Raw genomic sequence first — 24,927 nt, forward strand, 5'->3', positions numbered from 1 at the left:
GCTCCAAATTTGTCCTTTTTGCCTGTTTTGTGAAAAAATATATGAGCCCTTTAAATAATTTTTGTCAGCTGATATATTAAACTTTGTCAGTAGAGGGAGCTAGAGAGACATTACAGGAGACAAAAGGTTTTCCTTCCAGGTTCTGTGCTTGGCAGGCTTCTGCAGCAAGGCCAGCAGCTTCTCCTGGTGCCCATCTTGGGCAGTTTTGTAGCAGAGTGCCTCCTGTGAGATACCTCACCGTGAGCAGCTTTCCCAGCACCTTGGAGGGCAGATTTCTAGCAAGTCCCAGAGGGTAGAGTTCCAGCAAGTTCCACTGGTGTGAACTACTCTACTAGCCAGCTACGCACAGCCAGGAATTCTCCAACAAGGTCTAGGTCTCTATCCCAAGAGTAATGACTGCCCCTTATCTCTGCTATTCCTCTATTCTTACTTCTTACTAGCTAATCCATTGTGACTTCAATCCCGTTAATAATTCTTTTTTTTTTTTTTGGCCGTGCCTCGCGGTGTGCAGGATCTTAGTTCCCCAACCAAGATAGAACCCACACCCCCTGCAGTGGAAGTGCGGATTCTTAACCACTGGAGCACCAGGGAAGTCCCTGTTAATAATTCTTTATATCAAACTTTCCCTGTTCAAATGACCATGTAGCTTCTTTCTCTTGATTGGACACAGACTGGTACGCACCCCTTCTCTTCACCTAATTTTATTTATCCTTTAGGTGATAATATCATTTCCTCTGAGAAGACTTCTCTGATCTCTCAAACCAAATCATCCCTTTTCTTTTCCTTCATAACATCTTCCACAGTTTTAAAATTATGCATTCATTAGTGTAATTATTATGTCTCTGTCTTCTCCCACTAGGTAACAGGCTCCAGGAGGGCAGTGATCATGTTTATTTTGTTTACTGCCATAAATCCAGTGCCTATTATAGTGCCTAACCCAATAATGGGTCATTAAATGAAAAAGACCTCATTTATTGAGGTCCTGTTACATTCAAGTCACTGGTGGGAACTAAAAAAAAAAAAAATAGAACTCAATCCCCGTTCACAGGGGGTTGACAAATTTATATGAAAGAATAAGACCCACACAAAAAATGTAAAGCAGTAAAGGGAAGGTTTCAAAAGAATGGTACAAGTTGTAAGTACTAGTAATTCAGAGGCAATCAAGAATTTATTTTTAGAAAGACTTTGTATTTTTGGGGGGCTTCCCTGGTGGCGCAGTGGTTGAGAATCCACCTGCCAATGCAGGGGACACGGACTCAATCTCTGGCCTGGGAGGATCCCACATACTGCAGAGTGGCTGGGCCTGTGCGCCACAACAGTTGAGCCTGGGCTCTGGAGCCCACGAGCCACAGCTGCTGAGCCTGCATGCCACAACTACTGAAGCACGTGCGCCTAGAGCCCGTGCTCTGCAACGGGAGAAGACACGACAGTGAGAAGCCCATGCACTGCAACGGAGACCCAACACAGCCAAAAAACAAACAAACAAACAAACAAATTAATTAAGAAAAAAAGACTTTGTATTTTTTTTTTTTTTTAAAGTGGGTGAGTCCTCTGGATCTAACGGCTTTTTTTTTTTTTTTTTTTTTTTTTAATTTATGGCTATGTTGGGTCTTCGTTTCTGTGCAAGGGCTTTCTCTAGTTGCGGCGAGCGGGGGCCACTCTTCATCGCCGTGCGCGGGCCTCTCACTATCGCGGCCTCTCTTGTTGCGGAGCACAAGCTCCAGACGCGCAGGCTCAGTAATTGTGGCTCACGGGCCTAGGTGCTCCGCGGCATGTGGGATCTTCCCAGACCAGGGCTCGAACCCGTGTCCCCTGCATTGGCAGACAGATTCTCAACCACTGCGCCACCAGGGAAGCCCTGTATTTTTTATAAAATACCTAGAAATTAATTTCTTCTTAGCTAATTGGATTTTATCTGTTATATATCAATTGGGAGGAAAATGGTCCAAATGAGATCAATTATTTATTTTAGAAGATACTTTCTGGTAGGTTCATAATGAGTTATTAATTTCAATGAGTTTTTAAAATCTAGCATTATATTTGTATTTGTTCTATGCATTGTAGGTTTCCTAAAGTAGAACTAATTAACTATAAAATTGGAGAAATTACTCACATTTCCTCTTTTCTAGGACTGGGTCTCTGGCTTTAAGCCCTTTCTTCAGTGTGTATTGGTGAGGGCCGGCTGTTAGCTGTTTATATCTATGGTGAGGGTCTTCTACACATGCTTACTTTGGTATGATTTTGGACAAATCACAGTATCACATATTCTAGGATTTGGAGCAGTTAATAGTTGAATTCTGTCCAGTTTCTTCAACCGGAGATGAGGGGCTGTACTATATGTTCTCAGATCCCTTCCAATTCTCTCTGAAGACATGCACACACTTACTATCAGTTGAGCAATAATTCCCAGTGTCAGGTATGTTTCCCGCTGAAAGTCCGTGGTTGTTTAATGAATCTCTGGAACTGTAAATTTTATTTAATATATATACTTAGTGAGGTTTGGCATTTTGAGATGTCAAATGCTTATAAGAATTTTGATTCTTTAGCCCACATTGATCACGTAATGCAACCTTCCTGGCCTTCAGCTTCCTGATTAGACAGTAATATATTGACAAGATAACATGAAGTTTTTGTTTAATTAATAAACTTTTCCTGAGTATTTATTACGTATCAGGCACTGTAGGAATCCCTGAGGATACAAAATTAATACCTGATTCCTGCTCCCTATGTTTAGGGAGAATTGAAGGAGGAAGAAACTGGTGTTACAAAGGTCCGCTAGAAAGCCATTGTGGTCAATTACACTATTTCCTTACGTCAACTGCCAAAAAATTGCACAACGTGAGAGTTGTGAGTTAAGTTTTATTTGGGGCCTCATGAGGACTATAGCCTGGACTGTAGATAGCTCTGAGGAACTGTCAGTGTATATATGATTTTAGTGAAGGGGGATATGTGCAGTCAAGCACACATTTTGGCAGAAGGTTGCTGCTAGTCACGAGGAGCAGATGTCTCCATTAATGATTTTACTGGTTTTCTAGAAATGAGAAGACACAAGAAATTGGGCTCACAAAATCTTCTCCTGAAAATATCTAACTATCTGAAGGTCTGTTCTGCAGTTTTTCCCAGAGAACAGTGTGCCTCGTTTCTGATCTCTACCCTGAACTCCTTTCAGAGTGTGTTGAAGGTCAGCGACTACAGGGGCTAGTGACTTCATTCTTGTAGAATGGCAACAGATGACAAGCGACAACTTTTAGTTGGCACCTATTTTTAGTATTTTCTATTAAATAAAAAACTATCTTCCATAAGAAAGAAGACAGGATGGAGATTATTCAAGATATACTGTGTCAAATTGAAAAACGAAAAAAACGAGTTAAAGATTTGTTTGACCAGAGGCAAGAAAATAGGGACTGCAAAGTGGAAGTTAGACTCCTGAGTGCTTTGAAACTCACAGTTGAGAGGATGAACTTTTCACACGAAGGGCTTTAAGGCAGGGTCTTCAGACGTATGGCAATAGAAATTTTTGTAAATGCAAAATTTTTGTACTATTGGACGTGAGATGATGATGAATATGTTAAATGTGAGCTAGACAGAGCAGACCAGAAATAAAACAAACCCAGCTGCTAAAATTAAACTTTAAAAAAGCGACACTCAACCGCTTAGACTGGGAATTTCCACCAGTGTTTGGAGGTCCCCACCTAGACGCACAGTAACCTCTTAGAGACTTGGATGTTCTCCAGGAGAGCCAGTCTTTTTTTTTTTTTTTAACCAGAGAAGGAATGATTTACTACTTGCAGCAAGGAGGGAGAACACCAGGGATCTTTCCCAAAGCAGTGTCTCCCAGGGTTTCCACATTTTAGGCAACCAAAACCAGACAGTCCTATTTTCAGACTTTCCCGTCTGCTCTATTGACTGCGGCTGCAGCGCTGGACACAGGGCAGAGAACAGCCAACCACTCCGGCACTCTCTAGTCAGAGCCCCCGCCAACCCCCCCTCCCACCCCCACCCAGAGATCTGGCTTCTCATTGGGTCAGCGTGGGGACATGAGCGGCTTCCGATTGGTTTAGAGGAGGGGAGGTGCGTCCTGACGTCACGCCCGCCCCAAAAAAGTCGGCCTGCTGCTCAGGGTTCTGGAGAGAGAATTCCGAGAAGGAAGAAAATAACCCGGAACAACCTGTGCGGGCCTGAGCCTGCCCTCTTTTGCAGCTGGGGTCCCCTCCCACCTATCAGGAGAGCTCCACCCCCCCACTCCCCGCCGACGCCGGCGTATCAGGTGACCGCAGGCCGGCGCAGTCACGTGGCTAGGCGCGCCCGCCCGTTGTGGCCATGGCGGCCTCTGGCTCCAGTGTGGTGAGGCGAGTGGAGGAGCTCGGGGACCTGGCTCAGGCCCACATACAACAACTTAGTGAAGCCGCCGGCGAAGATGGTGAGGGAGCCGAGGAGAGGGAGGGAGGCGGGCGGGCGGATGGTTGTTCAGAGCTGGCGGTTGACGGCCGTAGGGGAGGCTGCGGCCTGTTGTCCGTGTGGATCCCAGGCCAGGACTGCCGAAGGTGTTGCCCTTCTGGCCCCCGCTGCGGGGTCGCTGGTCCACCTCCAAGAACTCACAACGCCTTAAGGCAAGGCGTTTGCTTCGAGACCCCATTTTTCATAACCCATGAAAAGCGCTGAAATCTCAGTCATATCAGTGCTGCTTGTCTTTAACTGTCTCGGTAGCAACTGGGAAAAGGGCAAGATCTGGATGGAAGTACACATGGAAGTTTAAATGAGTGGTTAAAGTTGGATGATGGTACGCAAATAAGTAATGGTTTTGCGTTTAGTAGAGATAGCTAGGCGTGTATAACAGTTCGACTTTTTCATTGCTTCGTTGTAAATTTCTGTGTTATGTTTTGGGTTCCAAACTCAGCTGTAAACAATACAGAAGAGATTTACATTGGTATAATTTAGACGATTCTCTCACATTCATCACGTCAGGTCTCACAAGGGCCCTGTCAGTACTAGAATACTTTTTTGGAAATGTCTAAGCGGTTTCCTTTGAAAAACTGACGGAGAATTACTTCGACTTTTGTTCTCTTTCAATGCTTATCAGCTGCCTGTATGTTTCTACATTATTTCTTTTTGAGTTTTGCACCTTTACTACAGATAGACAGTTTTAAAAATTCTTGTGGACTGTCTCATTGGCATCTAACTCATAGGAAAATAGTAGTGGAACGTTTTCCCAAGCGACTGAGTAGTTGGTGAATTTATTGAATAGGGTCCATGATAAAATGGCTCTAGTCCCAGTGAAGATTATTTGCTGCATTTCCTTTTCTTAAGGGTATGTTCTTAAAAACCCACAGACTACCCTGAAGCTGTTTTCTTTTTTGGTTTGTGGTAAGTGAATCACATGAATAGTTAGTTCATGGACAGTAGTAGCTGTACCTGGAAGTGTATCTAAGTTACTTCTAAGTAAGCTATTCAGTGATCTCCACCCCACTCCAACTCCATTAGAATCAGTCTAAAGAGATCAAAGAATGTATGCTATTCACTTACCATTGAACCCAAAAGCCATTCTCATTTTCCAATGGAAGAGTTCTTTAATCCAGTCTAGAACGAGGGCTGAAAATAAAAGTAAAGTGGTATATATTCTTGTTTGGAGGCTTTAAAGTTCTGAAGTGTACTGGAATTAAAATAGTAGTGGTCCACGTTATGAGCTATTCATCAGTATTACTAGCAAGATTTTCTTATATTTATGAAGTTTAATTAAAACATGGTTGCATGTATTTGAATTGAACTTGTATTTTCCCATAGCACGAAAATAATATGCAGCCAAAATTTGTCCTTTAATGATACTTACATTAGGTTATAGGGATTGATAGTTCCTGTTGTCTTTAAATTAGATCAGATACAACCAGACACTAGTCCATCTAAGAATACTCTCCTTTTTACCTCTGGTCAATTTTTGTTCATTTATTTCTCATGGTACAAGCATAGTATGTTTACTTTATGGAAATATACCATGAGAGGGACCTTTTCCAGGGACTATGTAAGAATCACTTGTCTTTGCCTTGTCAGTCACTGCTTTGAATGGTTAGGAAAAATACTACGTTTCATAGAAGTTTTCTAAAATTGTGAGCCATTATCCCTCCACCTCTGTAATTATGTCATGAATTCATATGAGATACTCCTTCAGCAGTGGTTCAGTGAATTCAGTGCAAGTCTTTACGTTTAAAATAATCCTGCAAATTAAGAAGAAAGTATCAACTCAGTGTTTTAAGAAGTACCTAAGGAGGACCATGTTTCATACAATTTAGTTCACAATAGAATTTTTTTTTCTGAGCTGTGTGGATGATCCTTCTGGGCTGAGGAGAGATAGGAGGCAGTGCTAAAGAACTCGTTTTCAATTTAGGTGAATAGTGGACCTTAAAGCGGTCAGAATCTGGTTTAGATACAGGTTAGGCTTTACCAGGGAAAACTTAAAGTCATCGTATTATTGCCAACAGACGCAACTTAAGCTGGTGGTGCTTTTGTTCCAACGCTGAGCAGCTTACGTACCTGTGTAGGTGCTGAGGCTGGATCAGATGGACCCTCACCAAGTGCTACATTTTCTGTCCATTTGCCAGTGAGGGGAAAAGGATATATATTTCAGGAGGAAGCCACAGAGGGGCACACTTAGGAACTTAAGCGTCTTGATGGTGGGCATATTTAAATTTGGCTACGTGAGATGATGCAGAATTGTGGATGGCACCTTGGTATGGACACTTTGTAGGTTAGGGAGGAAAAATCCATAAGAAAAAGTGAAAACATCGAAGCAAAGGGAATATGACATAAGAGAAAAGGAAGAAATTAGACAATGTAGAGGGGAAGTGAGGGGGAGTTGTTTTTAGAGGGTATATCAGAAGTATTTAGTTTAATTTTGTCTGGGTTTTGAAGGCATTAAGTAATTTGTCCCATTTCTAGGTTTTTAAAGGAGTAAAATATTCAGGAAATTTGTGTAATTTTAATTGTAACAGCTATTTGCATACATAAATACATAAACACAATTATAAAGTTATAATTGCTCAGAGTGCTTACATTTTATGAGACATTTGATTTAATCAATCATGTTATTTTTTGGAGAATATATTTATGAAATTATAAGTTTTTAGTGGAAGTCCTTTCTGTTGATTTATGTATATTATTTGTACTATTCCAATACAGGTTTTAAATTTATTGCTTAAACATTTTGAGTATGTCAGCATCATAAAAGAAGCATTATGAAAATACAGATTGCACTTAAGAAGTGGCAACTGAAGCTAGAAAGTTTTCAGTCCAGCTTTCAAGAATAAATTTCCATGATAAATTTAAGTACAATTAGGCATTATGATGTACTTCATGTTTTACAAAAGATATTATTACCATGCTGTAATAATTTCATTTCATCATTTTAGATATGTAACTTTTTTCATTTAAATGACACTCTGAAACTATGTGAAGTAATCTTTTTTTTTTGTTTTTTTTTTGAAGAAAAATTAAGTCTTATTTATTTTTAAAACCAAACCACTAGGAAAATATAACACAGTCTTGAAACAGCAAACAGACATGCTATATTATCATTTCAAGTAATAAGTTGGTAAAAACACAAGGTCCTTAATAAAATGATAAGGTGCCAGAACTGGGGCAAGAACAACGCAGGTCGCAAAAGTGGTATCTGGTAACGGAGGGCTGTCCCTTTTTTTGCCCTAAAGGAGTCACAGCTCGCCCCTGAGTTGCTTACTTTTTCTCCTTTGACCTTCGTGTTGCCAGGGGATTGTCTCAACAGAACTCTGTTATTACAGGAGGCAAAGTAAGCAATACTGGGTTTAGGCTTTCATTCTATTTTGTTTTATAAAAACAAGATTTTTCCAAGGCCAGTACTTCATAACTCTCTTAATTACGCAGCTAACAATTCCTCTTTTGCTGTTCATTCCTAAATACTAGCATATAGCACAATCAAAATCCCCTTTCCCTTCAAGGGTGAGTATCACTGCAAGATTGTCTTGTCACTCAGCTGACTCTGCTGCAGACACCCTCAGGGCCCATCATGGCTGCCAGTTAGAGGGAAGGTTTGCTTCCCCTACCAGTGTGATAGCGCTTCTTATATTTTTGCAGGGTCTCCAGGCTGAAAGATGTAATATGTGAGAATTGTAAGAAATGTGCATCCACATCTTGATGGCCAGAAATGAATATCCTCAAGGACCCTTTCAAAGTTTTTATCCAAACTACCTCTCCCAACTCTACATTTTAAAGTAACTTCATGCCCTTGTATATAAAACAAAACCAAGCAAAACAAATCCCCAGAAGCCCTCCTTTCCCCTTCTAAGTTAGTGACCTCATGGATTTTGTTTTATTTCCAGTTTGTGGAGAATGTTGTAGTGATCCTTCTGGTAAACAGGAGGTTGGCAACAAATAGAAACACCTCTCCTCACACTCCACCAGATCATAAGCAGGTCAGATGAACCTGCCAGCCTGTTGATATCTGTGTACTAAGAGAACCTGGTACCTTGGAGTGCTGTGGTTTGGTACAAGGGAGACTCCCTGTTGCCAGGATAAGCACTTGCCACATGAAATTCAGGCTCACAAAAACTCTCCTGTGCTATCTCTGACCCAAATTTTAGCACCAGGTTTTTTCACTTTCTAGGATTCAAACACAAAGGAACCAGTGTCCAGAGGCAAGTGACATAGGCCTTAAACTTGCTGCCATCCTTAATTTCCTCATTCATAAACTTTAGAAAACCCAAATCCCCATTCCTCTTTTTAAATAGGTTCCTGCCTTCAGCCCCGATAGCCAATAGCAGACATCTGTTTCCCAGTGGATGAGAGAGACTCCTTCTTCTTGGTCACGGTTTGGATGAGGTTTATGTGGTCATCCACGCACTTGGTAACGCAACTCTCCAGCTGCCGCTTCACCTGAAGCTCTTTACTCCCCACATCTATTGAATCTTTGGCTTTGACGTTGCAATGCATGGTGCACCATTCCAGGCGGTCCTGGAACTTCTCCAGCTCGCTGGTCACCAGGGCCTGGGCTTGAGCCAGAGGTGCACGGCAGCGCGCAATGCACTGGTGCACTTGCTGCGTGGGCGCCTGGCTGTCCTCACAGCAGCCGGCGCTGCACCGGAACATGAGGCCCTGCGTCTTCCGGATGTTCTGTCTCTCCAGACTCTTCACCGTAGAGTCCACCGCCTCCTGCGCCCGGAGCTGCTGCAGCTGCGCCATGACAACCCCGCGCTGCTCCAGTAATCATGTTTTTATCTCTTATAGATCACTTTTTAATTCGGGCCTCTGCAGCTCTAGAAAAATTGAAACTTCTGTGTGGAGAAGACAAAGAATGTTCAAATCCATCAAATCTTCTTGAACTTTACACACAGGTACTGAAACAGATGTGGCTTCTGACGTTGTTGAGGCAGTTTGCTTATTTAAGAGGGTTGACTCCAAAATTTAGGTAAAATGAAAGCAGTTTATTCCCTATTTAAAGTATTTGTGTTAAAAAAACTGTATGTATAAAGCATATAGACTTGAAACTGTAAGGCAGTAAGTATCCTTACAAAGAAGAAAAGTTTATTGGATGTGTTGATAAAAAAGGAAAAATATCTTGCAGATAACAGTATTGCTTCCCTTTATAGATAATTAAGCAAAACACTCAAATGTGCAATTTCCAAGGTGTGAAAGGTTAGTCAGAGGGAATGGAGGTTTCTATAAGGGCTCTGATTTTTTTTTTTTTCCTGAAATTCACCTTTCCTTTGGATTCTCAACTTGACTACCTGTGCTTTTGTTATGCAAGTCCATAAGATTTTTCTGTTCCCCTCTTCTTTTTTTACTTTCCTTTCAAATTCAGACCTTTCTACAGATAAGATCTGTTTTCTCAGTTTTCTCAAACACTGCTGAGGCAAGTGGACACTAAGAAACATAATTTTGAGGGACTTCCCTGGCGGTCCAGCGGTTAAGGCTCCATGCTTCCACTGCAAGGGGCATGGGTTCGATCCCTGGTCAGGGAACTAAGATCCCGCAGGCCGTACAGTGCAGCAAAAAAAAAAAAAAAAGAAAAAAGAAAAGAAACAATTTTATTATAGTGACTGACATTTGTATAGCACTTTATAGTTGACAGAGTGCTTCGTATGCCCTTACTTGATTGCCAAGGGATAATAAAGATGAAGTGGTTTATAGGAAATAGAGTAAACTTAGTCAAGTTTCCAAAATGCACAGCACTTAGGTGCCTGACACTCTGCTTTCTGTTAGGAGGTACATGGAGATGGTTTCTGCCTTCCGATGTGGTTGAATGAGCCTGTAACAACTACCCACAAACCCCTGAGAGCTGTTACAATTTGGGAGAAATTTGCCTGACTCTCTTATCTTTCAGAAGGTTCCTTGCTTGTCTCGTTTCTTTCACATGGGAGAGTTCTAAACATTTTAACTTATTTCTAAGAATAAGGCAAAAGAATTAGAAATATAGATTAAAATTCCCCAAACCCCTTTGGATCTTACTTATGGTTCTGAATCAACAGGTCATTTTCCTTAGGATGATGATCTCTCCCTTCCTGGCTTAGGCCTTCTACACAAGAGCACTTAACACTTAAGTAGTGCTGTGTGCTAGGTAATGTTCGAAGTGTTTACATATGTTAATTCATTTTACCCTCAAAGCAAGGGACTTTGAAAGGCATTTGGATCAGTTTCATCATTTTGTCAATGAAGAAACTGAGGCTCCAAAAATAAGATAAAATATGACTTGTCTTTTGTTAGTTAGGTAGAAATGATACCAGAACTCAGTTTCCTTAGTCTTAGTCCAGTAGATTAAACAAAGGAAAAGGATCGGGTAGTTTTAAAGTGCTGGCGCTTCATTTGAGAAACAGGTAATCCTTTGAAGATTCAGTATACAAAAATAGAGGTAGTGACCTTGTCTTGATATGGCAGGCATTTAGAAAATGTTCAGGAAGTATATATGTACAAATAGCAAAGACTATAATAATTAAACTTTTCATAATTATATTGTATATAGTTAGCTTATCTGAATTAAAACATAAATACCCACTTTACTTTTTGAGGGAAGCTAGATTATCTTAATTCAGTATTTTAGAAAAATCCTATGAAGTTTACTATAAAGTTCATCTTAGATTATATTTATAGCTAGATATTTTGACTACTTAAATTTAAATACTATGCTAGAAGATTTAAATGTCTAATAAAGTATCTATATATGTAAGATTAAACTGTAAGAATTATTCATTTGAGTTGAAATCATTTATACTTTTTTTTCTCTTTTACTTCAGGCTATTTTGGACATGACATATTTTGAGGAGAACAAGCTAGTAGATGAAGATTTTCCTGAAGATTCTTCACAGAAAGTAAAAGAGTTGATCAGTTTTCTTTCAGAACCAGAAATTTTGGTTAAAGAAAATAATATGCATCCAAAAGTAAGTTTTGCACAACTATGAATTTTGGTGGAATGCTGCTGATTACTGCTGTATTACCCTTTAGAATCTGTATTTTTTTTTTCTTAAATGTATCTTTGTTTTAAATTAAGATTGAAGGAGGGACATAAGAGAGTTGAACATTTCAGACTGATGTCACAACTCAAGTATCATACTTTTGTAAATATATTTCAGAATGTTTGTTTGATGGAATTATATTGTAACTACAGTGCCTAGTAATTTTCTAAACATACATTTGCTGTTTCTGCTCCCTTTACTTTTGCAGATGCTGTGTTTTCTTGAAGGTCCCTAGTAACCTAATACCACATCTCTCATCCTTTCACAGTCTTCTGCCTGGACATTTGTTGCCTTTCTTACCAATGATCACCCCATCCCTTGGAGGCCCTGCATGCTCCTCTTCCTCTCTAAGAAGGCTTGCTCTTGCTCTTTTTCAAGCATCTCCCCTCTCTTCCATTCTGGAAACATAGGCACTCCCCAAAGATATCTCCTTAATCCTCTGATAGTCTGTAGTTTGTCTTTGCTTGACAACTTGTTTTTACTGCTGTCTCTATTTAGATGATTCCAAGATTTTTGTCTCTAGCTTTCAAGCAAATAATTTCTCATCTTGAACTGTCCGCTGGCTTTCTCTACGTAGATATCTTTGTTGCTCTTTGTGTTTATCAGGGAATGCTAACTGTAGAAACAAATAATCCCAAGTTTTAAATGATACCACATAGTTAAAGTTTGATTTATTAAAATTGTTTTTGTGTATATCTTTTTATTGTTTTATTTTAGCAATAGTAGAAATTGTTTCAAGTAACATATATTTCTGAAAACTTATTTTTTCCATCAGATTATGGAATACTTATATTTCAAATATATTAGCGAATTGGTTACTAAAATACTTGAACATCAATTTTCTAGAAATATTTGTAAATTGGAGTAGTTATTTTAATTTTCATGTAGCAATTGATTTCTATATTTCTAATTGATTCAGAGTAAGGCATTCCTGTGTAGGTTGCTAAGTAAAGAGCAAATTTTTTGAAATGAGTATTTTTAATTGCTCAATATTTTGAAATTTAATTTTGGTTTTTACAGACACGAAGTTTCTCTTTTTAGCTATGTCTTTGTTGTGTTTCAGCACTGCGATTTGCTTGGGGATGAACTCCTGGAATGTCTCTCTTGGAGACGAGGAGCCCTACTCTACATGTATTGTCATTCTCTGACCAAAAGGAGAGAATGGCTCACAAGAAAATCTAGCTTGCTTAAAAAGGTGAAAAAGCATTCCTCATACATTTTTGATTGTTGACATTTGTAGGTTTCCAAAAGCTGTTTAGTACAGGATTAAGAGCAGAGGAATCAAAGGGCCTGGGTTGGCATTCCAGGCCTATACTTACCAGCTATGTAATCTTAAACAAACTGGAATTACTGTGAAGATTAAATAAGATAACATGTGAAAGCCCTTTGTAAACTGGGAAGTTTTATATGTTATTTTTTAAGTTCTGGATTTTTATTTTTTATCGTACAAGATAGATAATCTATATTAATTTCTAAGCATATTTTTGGCCTGAAGAAAACAAACTTGGTTGTGAGCCTCTTTCTATCAGCAGGTCACTCCTAAAGGTCCCACATGACCCTGCTCCTAGAAAATTGTGGCCCTCTGATTCTTCTTGACTCTTCTGACCAAATCAGTAAATCCAAAGATCCTGTCTTAAAATTTGTATCACTAAGGATCCTTCCTAACTTAGGTTGATTGTACACATGGTTTATGTGGGTCTGCAAATGAGAGGTCACACTTTCAGATGTAAAAGTTTGATCATAATATTTCTAAATTGTAATAAAGTACATCCATATTTTTAACAAGTTTTTGAACACATCTTTATTATCTTTAACCTTTTCTTGCTCTGATGACATTTTTGACAAGTATATTACTGAATCATGTGTTCTTGGTTAATGATTTCTCTTTTTTTCCCATACTTTTTTACTAATTGGAGGGTTATACTTATAAAAGTTTTGGGGTAGTAGGTCCTTATATTGTAATATGATAATCATGATATATCTGTATATTAGCCAATATTCTCTTGAGTAAAAATATTAACATTTGAAGTTTCTACAGCTCTGCATCTAATACTTGGATTCTTTGTCTTTGACTTTCATTTAGTACCTTGTTGATGGAATCAGTTACTTGCTACAGATGCTGAATTTTCGGTGTCCCATCCAGTTAAATGAAGGAGTTTCTTTCCAAGACCTAGACACAGCTAAATTACTGAGTGAAGGTAATGTGATCTCTTTTTGTAGTTTTCTAAGTGTTTTAAAGCATTTTAAAATTTTAAGAAGTTTATTAGATTTAACTTTGATTGAAATAAATTTCAGGTTACATTATAGACAAAAAAATAATAAAAGGACTTTTTAAACAATTAAAAAATCTTCTCACGTAATATAGAAAAATACTGCTAATCTCTGCTTAGTAATTTAGGGACAGTAATATATCATGTTGCTTTTATTTACTTTGCATCCCCACAAAGCCCTGATCCTGCTCTAGGTTCAGCTACTTGTAACAGAGACTGGAAGTAACTTTTATTTTTATTTTTCAAATATTTATTTATTTGGTTGCACCGGGTCTTAGTTGCGGCAGGTGGGCTCCTTAGTTGTGGCTGGCGGGCTCCTTTGTTGCCGCATGCGAACTCTTAGTTGCAGCATGCATGTGGGATCTAGTTACCTGACCAGGGATCGAACCCAGGCCCTCTGTACTGTGCGCGCGGAGTCTAAACCACTGCGCCACCAGGGAAGTCCTGAGACTGGAAGTAACTTGTAAACAAGGAGAAATTTACTGCTTTTTCACTTCAAAAAGGTCTAGAGCTGGTTATGGTAGCTTTATGGCATCATCAGGTTCCTATCTTTTTCCTCCATCGTCTTTCAAAGTGGAGCCCTACAGCTTCAGAAGGAGGCGAGTTATATAGAATGCATGTAAACAGTACTTGCCAGAGTTGTGCAACATGCATCCCTGTTGAGGACATTGCTTACATTCTCAGTATCTCAAGATGCTGCTGGAGCTCCTTATGTCTCACCTGTGTTTCAGTCCATAGGAATGGCAAAAGGATGTTTCTTTCAGCCAAGTCTTTCTTTCATCCTTCTCAAGTTTGTTACAACACTTAGAACACTTCTACCTACATTTCACTGGCCAGGATTTAATCACATGGCTTCATATAGCTACAAGGGAATCTGGGATGTATAGTCCTTTACATGATACATTGCCATCCCAAATAATGTCTCTTTACTAAGAAAGAAAGGAAGAATGAATATTGAGTGGTAACTGCTAGTTTCTGTCATAAACTTATATGCACTTAAAAATGTTAGGAACTAGATATGGAGCATCATTTAGGTTTTAGACTGAGGTTTGAGAGGGAAGAACTACTTACTTTTAGCGTCTCTTTTTACAAATGGAAGAACTGAGGTCCTGATAAGCCTGATAAGGTCACATAGCTGGCAAGTGATGTTAGATTCTTTGTGTAAACTTTCTTTTACGCTTCATCTGAAATTTTGGGGAAATTTTGATGGGGAAAATTCAAACATGGGGAAGAAGAAGAAAACTTCTTAGAGAAAATTCTGTGTTTTAATTTTATAAGTGTATTTTAATTCTTTCTTTGTTAGCTTCTGTAGGCTTTTCCTTTCTATTAGAAAACATCACACAGAAAAAAAACACCATGATTTAAGAGCCATTAACATATGACTGGCTACTGTTGTCCAAAAGTTGTTACCTTCAGTTTATTCAGGCAAGTAGCTTGTCCTAAAAAAACTTGTCGTGAATATAAGGTGCTCCTTCAGTGGGCATGATGTTTTGACAAACATGGGGTGTTTTGATTTATTTGTGGGAAGTATTTATTCCAGGTAACTAGTGAACTGATTAGCTGCATTAAAAATGATCTTTCTAAAACTTCCTCACCCACATGGATTGATTTAAAAGAAAAAGCAGAGATGGGCATTAAAGCTTATTTAGAACCAAAGAAAAGGACACAAGTCACCAATTTCCCTTATTCTCCCATTTCTAATCAAAAAGTCATATATTCTCAGGGCCTAGAATTTTTTTATCACGATGCTTGTGATACTGGTGTCTTCTCTTGGATTATAATTGATTACACTCACCTCTGTCTTCCATTGCTTCTTCAACAGGGGAATCAAAGGCACAGAAAGGGTCTCTTTTTTTCCAGGAAACAACAAAACAACATCAACTCCCTAGCAGTTTTGCCACAGGAGTCCGTCCTCTTTTGGTGCTGACTTCTTGCTCTCATCTAAAGCAGTTTGTTCCTCCCTACTTCATTCCTCAAGATGTAGATTAGAGGCCAGGAAGCCTACTTTTCATAGGCTAAATTACTCTCAAGGCCCTGGTGGAGTAGTTCTAATTTTTTTTTAAATTTTTTGTTAGCCAATATAAAAAACATAATTCAGAATAATTCTTAGTACCAATTAGAGAGAAAAGTTCTATATGAATCATCAAAATATTTTTGTGGCCAGATCTTAATGATAATTTACCTGATTTTACATAAAACTCAAAACAGTGTATACTTAGTATGATTTTTATTTCGTTTTCCAAGGTGAGATAATCATTTTGTCCTTTGATCATTACCTGTATGCCATTAAATTTTCATCTTTTAAAAATTACCAGGTAATGTATTCAGTAAATCTTCTTATCTCATTTCTATGGTTCATTCTTCTGTGGGCCCTTATAAAAATAGCCTTGTCAGGATAACTCTGGGGTTAACTAGGTTAAAAGATTGTTCAGCTGTGCACATCCTTGGGTTATGCCCTTTTTATGCCACTGAAGAGCCCCCTTCCCAGCAGCCTTTGGCTCATAGCTTAGCCCAGAACCTGGATTTCAGATGGCTTAAAGGAGCAGCTCTGAATTGACATCACTAATTGCCTGGGTAGCTTGTTTAAAAATACAGATTTCTTTTCTTCTTTTTTTTTAATGTTATCTTTTTTTTTTTAATTGAATTTATTTATTTATTTATTTATTTTTGGCAGTGTTGGGTCTTTGTTGCTGTACGCGGGCTTTCTCTAGTTGCGGCGAGCAGGGGCTACTCTTCGTTGCGGTGCGCAAGCTTCTCATTGTGGTGGCTTCTCTTGTTGCGGAGCACAGGCTCTAGGTGCACAGGCTTCAGTAGTTGTGGCATGTGGGCTCAGTAGTTGTGGCTTGTGGGCTCTAGAGCGCAGGCTCAGTAGTTGTGGCGCACGGGCTTAGTTGCTCTGCGGTATGTGGGATCTTCCTGGACCAGGGCTCAAACCCTTGTCCCCTGCGTTGGCAGGCAGATTCTTAACCACTGCGCCACCAGGGAAGTGCCCAAAAATACAGATTTCTGTGTATCACATGCAGGGTCTGATTTAATATGTGGAGTTCAGGAATCTATTTTTATAACCTACCGTAATTATGATGCAGTCAGATTTAGACATCACTGCTTCTAGAGAATGCCAGTCTGGCCACCTTTTTTTTCCTGTGAAAGTCATCTTTCTGCCATCACTTTTACTTCATGGGTTATTCACCCTGTTCCTCCCTGCACCCTGCACTCTCTTGATGTGTTCACCAAGGATATGAGCAGTGCAAAGTGAAGTATTTTATTGAAAACAATGCTGAGCATTAGCAGAAAAAATACCAAGGAAAATTTGTAGCAGCAAAAAGACTATAGCTACAGAGTAATGGATTCCTTGGGGGAGTAGAGAGGGAGAATGTGTAATTTTTACGTTGTTCATTTCTTCCTTTGGTATTTTAATGCAGTACCGTAGTTTAGCATAGTCTATGGACCAGCAGCCTCACCCTAGGTCCTAGGACTTTGTTAAAAATGCATATTCATAGACCCAATCCCATACCTGAATCTGAAAGTTTTGGAGGTGGGGGCCCAGCAATCAGCATTTCAGCATATCCTCCAGGTAATTCTAATGCAGGCTAAAGTTTGAGAACCACTCTTTAGCATATAGCTATTCATTCTCTCCTCAGAAACACCTTTCCAAAGGATATCTGTGTACCTTGTTTAACCATCACTCCTTGTTAATATAAAGAATGAGGCTAACTTAGAGTTGGGCACAAATTGGATGCCAGCTCTCCCTTAAGCAAACACTTCTCATCTTTTCCCAAGTGGCTTCATTTTGTGGGACTTACTTCAGCTCCTCCTCCTAAGGCTCTAGTCTGCTTAAAAGTTCAACTTTCTCTTCATTTTTGCTTCTATCTCCTTACTCCCCTCTACCAGTCTTTTGAGGAATAATTAGGGTGTAGGATCACAAAAATGAAAAAGGATATGAATTCAGTGAAACGTCCTATCTAATATGAAATATAATTCTGCAGTGAAAATCGTTAATTTGGAAAAAACAGCAAACTATTCCTTAAGAAAACACCATGAAATTAAGGAGGGCATGTGGAATCTTGATTTTTGCAAACTGGGGCTTAAAAGAGCTTTGGTGAGTTGTACAAAGTCAATAATTTACACCCAGATCCTCTTGATTCTAGGTCTGTTTCTTTTTATATTCTAAATAACATCTAATGCTATTCCAGCTTTTTCTCTGAGGTTTATGATCTTTTAACTGTGAAGAAATGAAGTGACAAGAAGTGATTATGGGTAATATGCATTGTACTTACTGAGTTGTTTTATACATAGAAAGCATAATTAATAGAGTGTAGCCCATCGTATTTTCATGAATGCAAGCCTCAGATTCTGCTCTTAATTATTTCTTTTGTTGATATAACAGTGTAATGCATCAGTTCGGCTGCTAAGCTTATTCCTTCTCTTGCTACTATTTATAAGCTGAATTGGAGGTGAGGTGAAGGGTTACCTGCAGGGACAAACTCTGAGACTACCAAAAACTTGCAATAGATTCAAGTTAATACAAACTATAACAGTTTTGGAAGCTGAATTTTTCTTCTATTTTTATATCTCTAGTATTATCATAGTCATTTCTGATGAGCCATATTAGGTGGGCAACTGAGATTATGATGCTCATTTATTTGAGGTAAACTTTTCTAGTCACACAAGTACCTGTCCAGTAGAATAGATCATTTATTTGTATTTTGACTTGAAGGAGTTAAATAGTCATATAATTTAATAGCACTTTATGGTTTATGCATTTTATTTTGTGTGTTCCTTAAGAAAATTCCATGAAATAAGTAGGGCATGTGGAATCCTGATTTTTGCAAACTGAGGTTTAAAGAGCTTTGGTGAGTTGTACAAAGTCGATAATTTATCCCCAGATCTTTACAATTCTAGGTCTGTTTGTTTTTATATCAAATTAATATACTTTGAGTGTCATAAATGTTTAATTATATAATCACCTTCTTCCATAATAAGCACGCTTTCAACTTTTGGTGGAAATCCTGCAATGTATTCCTTTTTCCTGGGAACATAAAGCATCTTGGATACCATTTAACATCTTTGGTAACTTAGAATCTAAGGGACATGATTATGCAGGATCATCTCTGTACACTGCTGTAGAAATATAGGAACTGTATTACTGATCCTGAGTATACCCCTAAATAAAAGTTGTGTTCATGTATGGGATTGAGGGAATCTCTGAGTACTCTGAAATTGTATGCGGAATATGGGATGTACGTTCTGGGAGAGGTTCCATCGATTTAGATTAGATTCTCAAAGAGATCCTAAAGAGAACACCAGAAAGATTAACACACTGACCTGTATGATTCTTTAAAAATAATTCTTTTTTTGGAGAGGGTGGGATGGGGCCTCTTTTATAGATAAAATAGAGATAGAAGTGCCGATGGAATGAAGATTGTATTAGTGATATTTGGCTTTTCTAAGTATAGCTGTTAAATGAGAAGGGAAAATGCTTAATGATGTAGAAGGATTTTATTAGAGTCTTAATCACAAGGGTTTCTTTTTAAATTCTAATCTCTCAACTTAAATGACTTTCCCAGGAATATTTAGTGACATTCATTTGCTGGCTATGATGTACAGTGGAGAAATGTGTTACTGGGGATTGAAGCATTGTGCAGATCAACAGCCAGAAAATCATGAAGTGGATACTGGTGTTTCTGGAGCAAGCTACACTACACACAAAGAACCTTTGGATTTCCGAGAAGTAGGAGAAAAAATTTTGAAAAAGTATGTATCTGTGTGCGAAGGACCCCTGAAAGAACAAGAATGGAATACAACAAATGCAAAACAAATTTTAAACTTCTTTCAGCATCACACTAACTAGTAAGTTCATCTAGTCCTTTTCAAACAGAAAAACAAAAAGGCTCAGGAAATGGAAGTTCCAGAAAAGAAGACATATTGATACTGAATTTAGGAACATTACACTACATAAAGATAGCCAGCATGGTTACCCTTTTTTAAATGCCATCACCATCTTTCACTATATATTCTTTTTTTTTTTTTTTTAAAAAGATTTTTTTTGATGTGGACCATTTTTAAAGTCTTTACTGAATTTATTACATTATTGCTTCTGTTTTATGTTTTGGTTTTTTGGCCGCGAGCCATGTGGGATCTTGGCTCCCCAACCAGGGATCGAACCTGCACCCCCTTCATTGGAAGGCAAAGTCTTAACCGCTGGACCGCCAGGGAAGTCCCTCACTATATATTCTTAAACCTGTGAAGGAATGATTCTTTAATTTCTAAAATGGCATTTATGTTATTCTAACTCACTCTGAACTACAGATATCCTGTAACTAATACTAAGGAGAAATCCAATTTATCTCTATAAAGGTTTTTTTCTATTACTTTAGATTTTTTTTTTATTGTGGTACAATATACATAACATAAAATTGAACATTTTACCTGTTTTTAGATTATTTTTTAATCTCCCTGTCTTGAAGTTTGCTGCAGTTCAGAGATTAAAATCAAGTCCCCTCTTTGCTTTGTATATATGCTATAGATATAAAAATTGGCAAAATGAAAAATTGTGACTAATATCCATGTACCATTTCCAGAATAAGATAAATAATGGAAGACTCCACAAAAGATTTTTTGTTTGTTTCACCACGTACTACTAATGGCATTTAAAATTTTTAGTCTATTAGGCATTTTATAAAAATTACAAAATGATTTTCCTATTTTGTTTAAAAGAATATGCATGGTTTATTAAATGAGTAATGAAGATAAAACCAAGTTAGGTTAGTCCACCATTAGTCTTATGTCTTTAGAGCACATCTTTTCATGTTTTGAAATTTTAATAGTTTTTGTCTTTAATTGTAGGAGTGAGTGTTAAAGGCCAAGAGCCCAACCTGGTATCTTGCTGACAGTCTTTCTGTCTACCTCAGTTCCTGTTGTCGTCTTGGGATGATCTGTCTGATACCTTGCCAATATCCTTCACCTCTGGGCCATTGACTTCATCACATTCCAGGAACTTAACTCCCATGGCCTCAACATGAATATCACCATCCTGAGTTTCTCTTTCTGAAATCTTAAATTTCAATAGCTAGTGACATTCTTATCTTTCCAGTTTTTTACTTCCTCATTTTGATTGATTCTTCTCTCTCTCATTTCTTTTCTATCTCTTTAGCTTCCTCATAGCCTCCTCCTCTTGCTGCCCCCTTTTCTCCTCACCATCAGCCTCTTTCAGATTTTCTTCCTTCCCTGTCCAGCCTTGGCCTTATGGGGCACCATATGACGTGCTCTCCACAGTCCCTTCAAATCCATCTTCCCCGGGTCTTTCAACCTAATCATTCTGCAGTCCCTCAACATTGAATTAATCCTATCGTTCCACCATCTTTTCTGGGATGCTGAGTTCCATGTGAAGTTCCTGCAGCTCCTTCAAAGTGGAATCACTCTAAGTATCTTGCCTTCAGCTTTAGAAGAGCCCTCAGCGTGAGCCTTTCGTCTGTTACTAGTGTGGCCCCTGTCCCTTTCCCACTGTGGCTAATCCAAACCTCTGACTTGCCTCATCACTTTCCTCTGGCCCTTTGTCCCCTCCCTTAGCACATGGCTCTTGGTCCTGTCTTACAGAAAATAGAGACTATGAGGAGGTCAGTGTCTGTTTACCCGTTTTGCCCTACTCATTTCCCCCTTTTTTAGAGGAGAAGAGGTATCCTGCTTCATGTTGAAGACTAGTCTCCACGTTTCCTCTCTGCCGGCTCCCTCATTTCCCCTGGGGCTTCTCCTTTTTCTGCCAATATCCTGTATGTATTGCTCTTTTCCAGAATACTTTTTTTCTTTTTCCTCCCTCTTCTCCCCTTTTTCCTTCCTTCCTTACTTTCTTTCTCCCTTTTTTCTTTTTTACTTACTCTAAATACAGTTGACCCTTGAACAACACAGGTTTGAACTACGTGGGTCTACTTATACGTGGGGTTTTTTCAGTAGTAAATACTACAGTACTACACGATCAGCAGTTGGTTGCATCTCCGGATACAGAGGAATCGCGGATATGGAGGGCTGACTAAAAGTTATACTCAGATTTTTGACTGCCAGGAGGATTGCACCCCTAACCCCCTCATTGTTCAAGGGTCAACTGTACTTTTATGTGATGTTATTGATAGCCATGGCTTTTATCACCTGTAATGTTAGGCTGACTCCCAAACCTGTAGCTTGAATCCCAGCTTCTGCTCTCTAAACCTTCTTTCTAACTGCCTATTAAATACCTTCACATAGACCTCCCGTAGTAATTTTAAATTTGATATGTTCAAACAACTAATCCTTACTTTTCATCTAAAATCTTTTCCGGTTCATGTTTTCTCTTTTTTTTCGATCTTCCGCAAAGCAGGGCAACACAGAATGCTGTAACCTACTTTCTTCTGCCAACCTTGCCAGCCTCATCTCTGCAGGTCTTCCTGTGTGATCGTATTCTAGTCCAGTGTTCCTTAGGCTCATTTTTGATCAACATTCTGATGGAGCTGCTTGGGACAAGGAGAGTCTCTCCCTATCTCTGCCTTTGTCTCCTTGTTTATCCTTACACAGCTAAGAAGATTTTTATTTAACTTAGCTTTTACAAGTTTTGCTATGAAAATACCTTTGTGCTTTCTAAGTATAAAGGTTTAAATCAGAGACTGCCCACCCTCACCCCACCCTTTTTGGAGAATCATGATCAATCACAAGTGTACTAGTTCCTTCCCCAATGTGCTGTGTGTTTTTTTTCCCTCAGTATCCTCGTTACTTCTGGCTGGAACGCCTTGCCCTTCTTTGTAGTCAAGTGAATACCTATTTATCCTTTAGGACTCAGCTCCAGTGATACTGGATCCATAAAGCTTTTTCCAGCCCTTTTCGGTCAAAGTTACATGTTACTCTGCTTCTGCTCCCTGAAACTTCCCCAGCCCATGTTATCACACTGATCACATTGCTTCATAGTCATTTTTCTTAGGAGTTGGCAAACTCCATATTTTAAAAATTTATATTTATGCATAGTGCTTAATGAATGGTAGGCCCTTGGTAATGTTTTTTGAATTAAGAAGAGGCATGATTCTTAAGTGCCAAAGTCTGCCACAAAAGGGTTACTGCTCTTGGATTCCAAACTGCCGTGACCTCTGTACCAGTGGTTGACAAGGCCAAGAGGGAGTTACCCCTCAGAGGAGTAAAGTATTATTTAGATCTAGAACCAGAGAAAAGTAGAGAGTTTTCTCTTCAGAAGCTGGGAACTCCATTTTGTCTTCATGACCCTGTGAACCACTTGGGTCTCTCACTGGTTGGTACACTAATGGGGGTACTGTTGGGTGCTTTTCGTACAACTTTTTCATCCCTCACACAATTGGAGAATAATTTGTAGACCATAACAGTTATAATGCTTTTTACTGTGATGTATTAACAAAACAATGGGCAGTACATTTTTGTATGTGTTAAAGCCTGCTATGTAAGTTCTGTTCCATTTAGAATGGATTAACTTCAAGATACCAAATACTCCACATAAGGAAAGTGCTATAATTACTATAATTCACTCATCAACAACTATTATGTGCCTATTACATGCTAGGTTTTCTCCTAGGCACTGAGTATATAGCTTTGTAAAACACCGGAGTTTGTTTTCTAGTGGAGGAAGTTAACGCATTTTTTTAAGAAATAAATGTGTAGCTTGGTGAGTGATGAGTGCTATGAAGAATAAAGCAGGGCATGGGGCTAGTGTGACTCGAGAGGGGTGCTGTTTTATTTAGGGTGGTTGGGAAGGCACCTCTAAACACCTGTCTACTTCAGCATTTGGGTCTACCCCTCTGGTTGAATACTATTCAATGTGCCATTGCACATTCAGTATATTCATGAAGTTTCTCTTTCTTATGGAAGTTTTGATGCTGAATTAAACAATGAATCACTACCTAAGAAATTCTCATTTTGATCCCATTTAAAGGGTTTCTCTCCAGTGTGGGCCTTACTAATGGGTAAGTGATAACCTAAAGACCTTGTAGCATTTATTACACTTGGAGTTTCCATTTTGAACTCTTCGATGGTTACTAAAACTTAAACTCTGTTAAAGGATTTTTCATAATCCTTAAATTTGTATGGTTCTTTTCCACTATGAATTTTCTCATGTTATCTAGGCTTTGAGACTTAGTTAAAGGCTTGTCTGCTTTGCTGCATTTATAGGGTTTCTGGCTACTGTGAATTGTTTGATGCTGATTAAGGTCCAGATCATGAGTGAAGACTTTCCCTTATTTGTTTGCATACAGTAGAGTGAGGTGAGAGTCATTGGCTAAAACCCCACAATAAAATTTACATTCTTGCCTTTACAGTCAATCCCACTGGGAATTCTCTGATGTTCATTAAAGTGGGAGATTCATTTTAATGCCATTTTTTAAAAACCCACAGCTGACTTATATGCTAGTTTTAGATTGCTTGTTACTTTTCTCTCTCCACCTTCCAGGGCTCCTTTTCTGACTCCCATAAGGATACCCCTTCTGCCACAGAATACAGGATTCCATAGTTCTCTAGTATCACCTCCTTGTATTATTTGTTTTTTAACACAATATGAGCTATCATGTTATGGAAGTATTACATTAACATACATTTAATGTATCCACAGTTAAAATATGCATTACGTATTCGTGCTGCTGTTCCTTACTGTTTTTTATTTTCCTACTTCTAGTGAAAATTTCCAAGTAAAATGTTTTGGAGCATATAAAATTAAAAAAAAAAAATAAAACCATAGTCCCATATTTGTATCTTTGTTTTCTTTTATATCTGAGTGTTGTGTCAGAATGAAAACTTTTATCATGTTAGTTTATGATTTGTAATGAAGCAGGACCCTATGGGGCCTTTCTGGGACAGATTCCCCCCCTCCCCCCATGTCCTCCACCTGCCTCTTGTTTATAGAAAAACTTTAGCCTCCTAGGCTTTCCCCAAGTTCCAAAAATAAATTTAATCAGAGAAGTGAGAAAATGCAGAAACAAAGGAAAACAGTCAAACAGGACAAAATAATAATGGTTTAACCATTAACAAAGTCAAGGACCTTTCGCTCCTCCTCAAGGGTTATAGATAATATTCTGAGCCATATCCTTAGAGCTGTTTTGCAAATACTGAAAATCCCACCAGGTGGAAGAAGTTAACTATATGCTGCCCACAAGCACATAGACCCCAGACTGGTTGGAACCAGAAGGTTGATGATGCTGACTCCCGAT

The 24,927-nt window shown here is 38.7% G+C and overlaps 2 protein-coding genes across 3 annotated transcripts; one reads left to right on the forward strand and one right to left on the reverse strand.

The window, feature by feature from the left end:
* Positions 1 to 4,138: 4,138 nt before the first annotated feature.
* Positions 4,139 to 24,457, forward strand: RIMOC1 (RAB7A interacting MON1-CCZ1 complex subunit 1). 2 transcript variants are annotated; one of them, XM_061189224.1, is made up of 7 exons: positions 4,139 to 4,420; positions 9,250 to 9,356; positions 11,253 to 11,396; positions 12,535 to 12,666; positions 13,555 to 13,669; positions 19,309 to 19,591; positions 20,588 to 24,457. In XM_061189224.1, coding segments are annotated over exons 1-7 (882 nt in total). In that variant the 5' UTR covers positions 4,139 to 4,320; the 3' UTR covers positions 20,589 to 24,457. The 2 variants fall into 2 exon arrangements, with proteins under 2 accessions (XP_061045207.1, XP_061045206.1); XM_061189223.1 differs by having other exon boundaries at positions 19,309 to 24,457.
* LOC133089502 (protein FAM136A-like) lies at positions 8,764 to 9,204 on the reverse strand. The gene has a single exon (XM_061187588.1). It carries the CDS (start codon positions 9,202 to 9,204, stop codon positions 8,764 to 8,766), a length of 441 nt encoding a protein of 146 aa, XP_061043571.1.
* Positions 24,458 to 24,927: the final 470 nt, after the last annotated feature.

This window comes from Eubalaena glacialis, chromosome 4 (genome assembly GCF_028564815.1).
Source record: "Eubalaena glacialis isolate mEubGla1 chromosome 4, mEubGla1.1.hap2.+ XY, whole genome shotgun sequence".
In the NCBI taxonomy this organism is placed as follows: domain Eukaryota; kingdom Metazoa; phylum Chordata; class Mammalia; order Artiodactyla; family Balaenidae; genus Eubalaena; species Eubalaena glacialis.

Coding starts and splice junctions, on each gene's coding strand:
- RIMOC1 (XM_061189223.1), top strand. CDS start 4,321: ATGGCGGCCTCTGGCTCCAGTGTGGTGAGGCGAGTGGAGGAGCTCGGG. Junction 4,421..9,249: donor TGAAGCCGCCGGCGAAGATG/GTGAGGGAGCCG, acceptor TATCTCTTATAG/ATCACTTTTTAATTCGGGCC. Junction 12,667..13,554: donor AATCTAGCTTGCTTAAAAAG/GTGAAAAAGCAT, acceptor ACTTTCATTTAG/TACCTTGTTGATGGAATCAG.
- LOC133089502 (XM_061187588.1), bottom strand. CDS start 9,204: ATGGCGCAGCTGCAGCAGCTCCGGGCGCAGGAGGCGGTGGACTCTACG.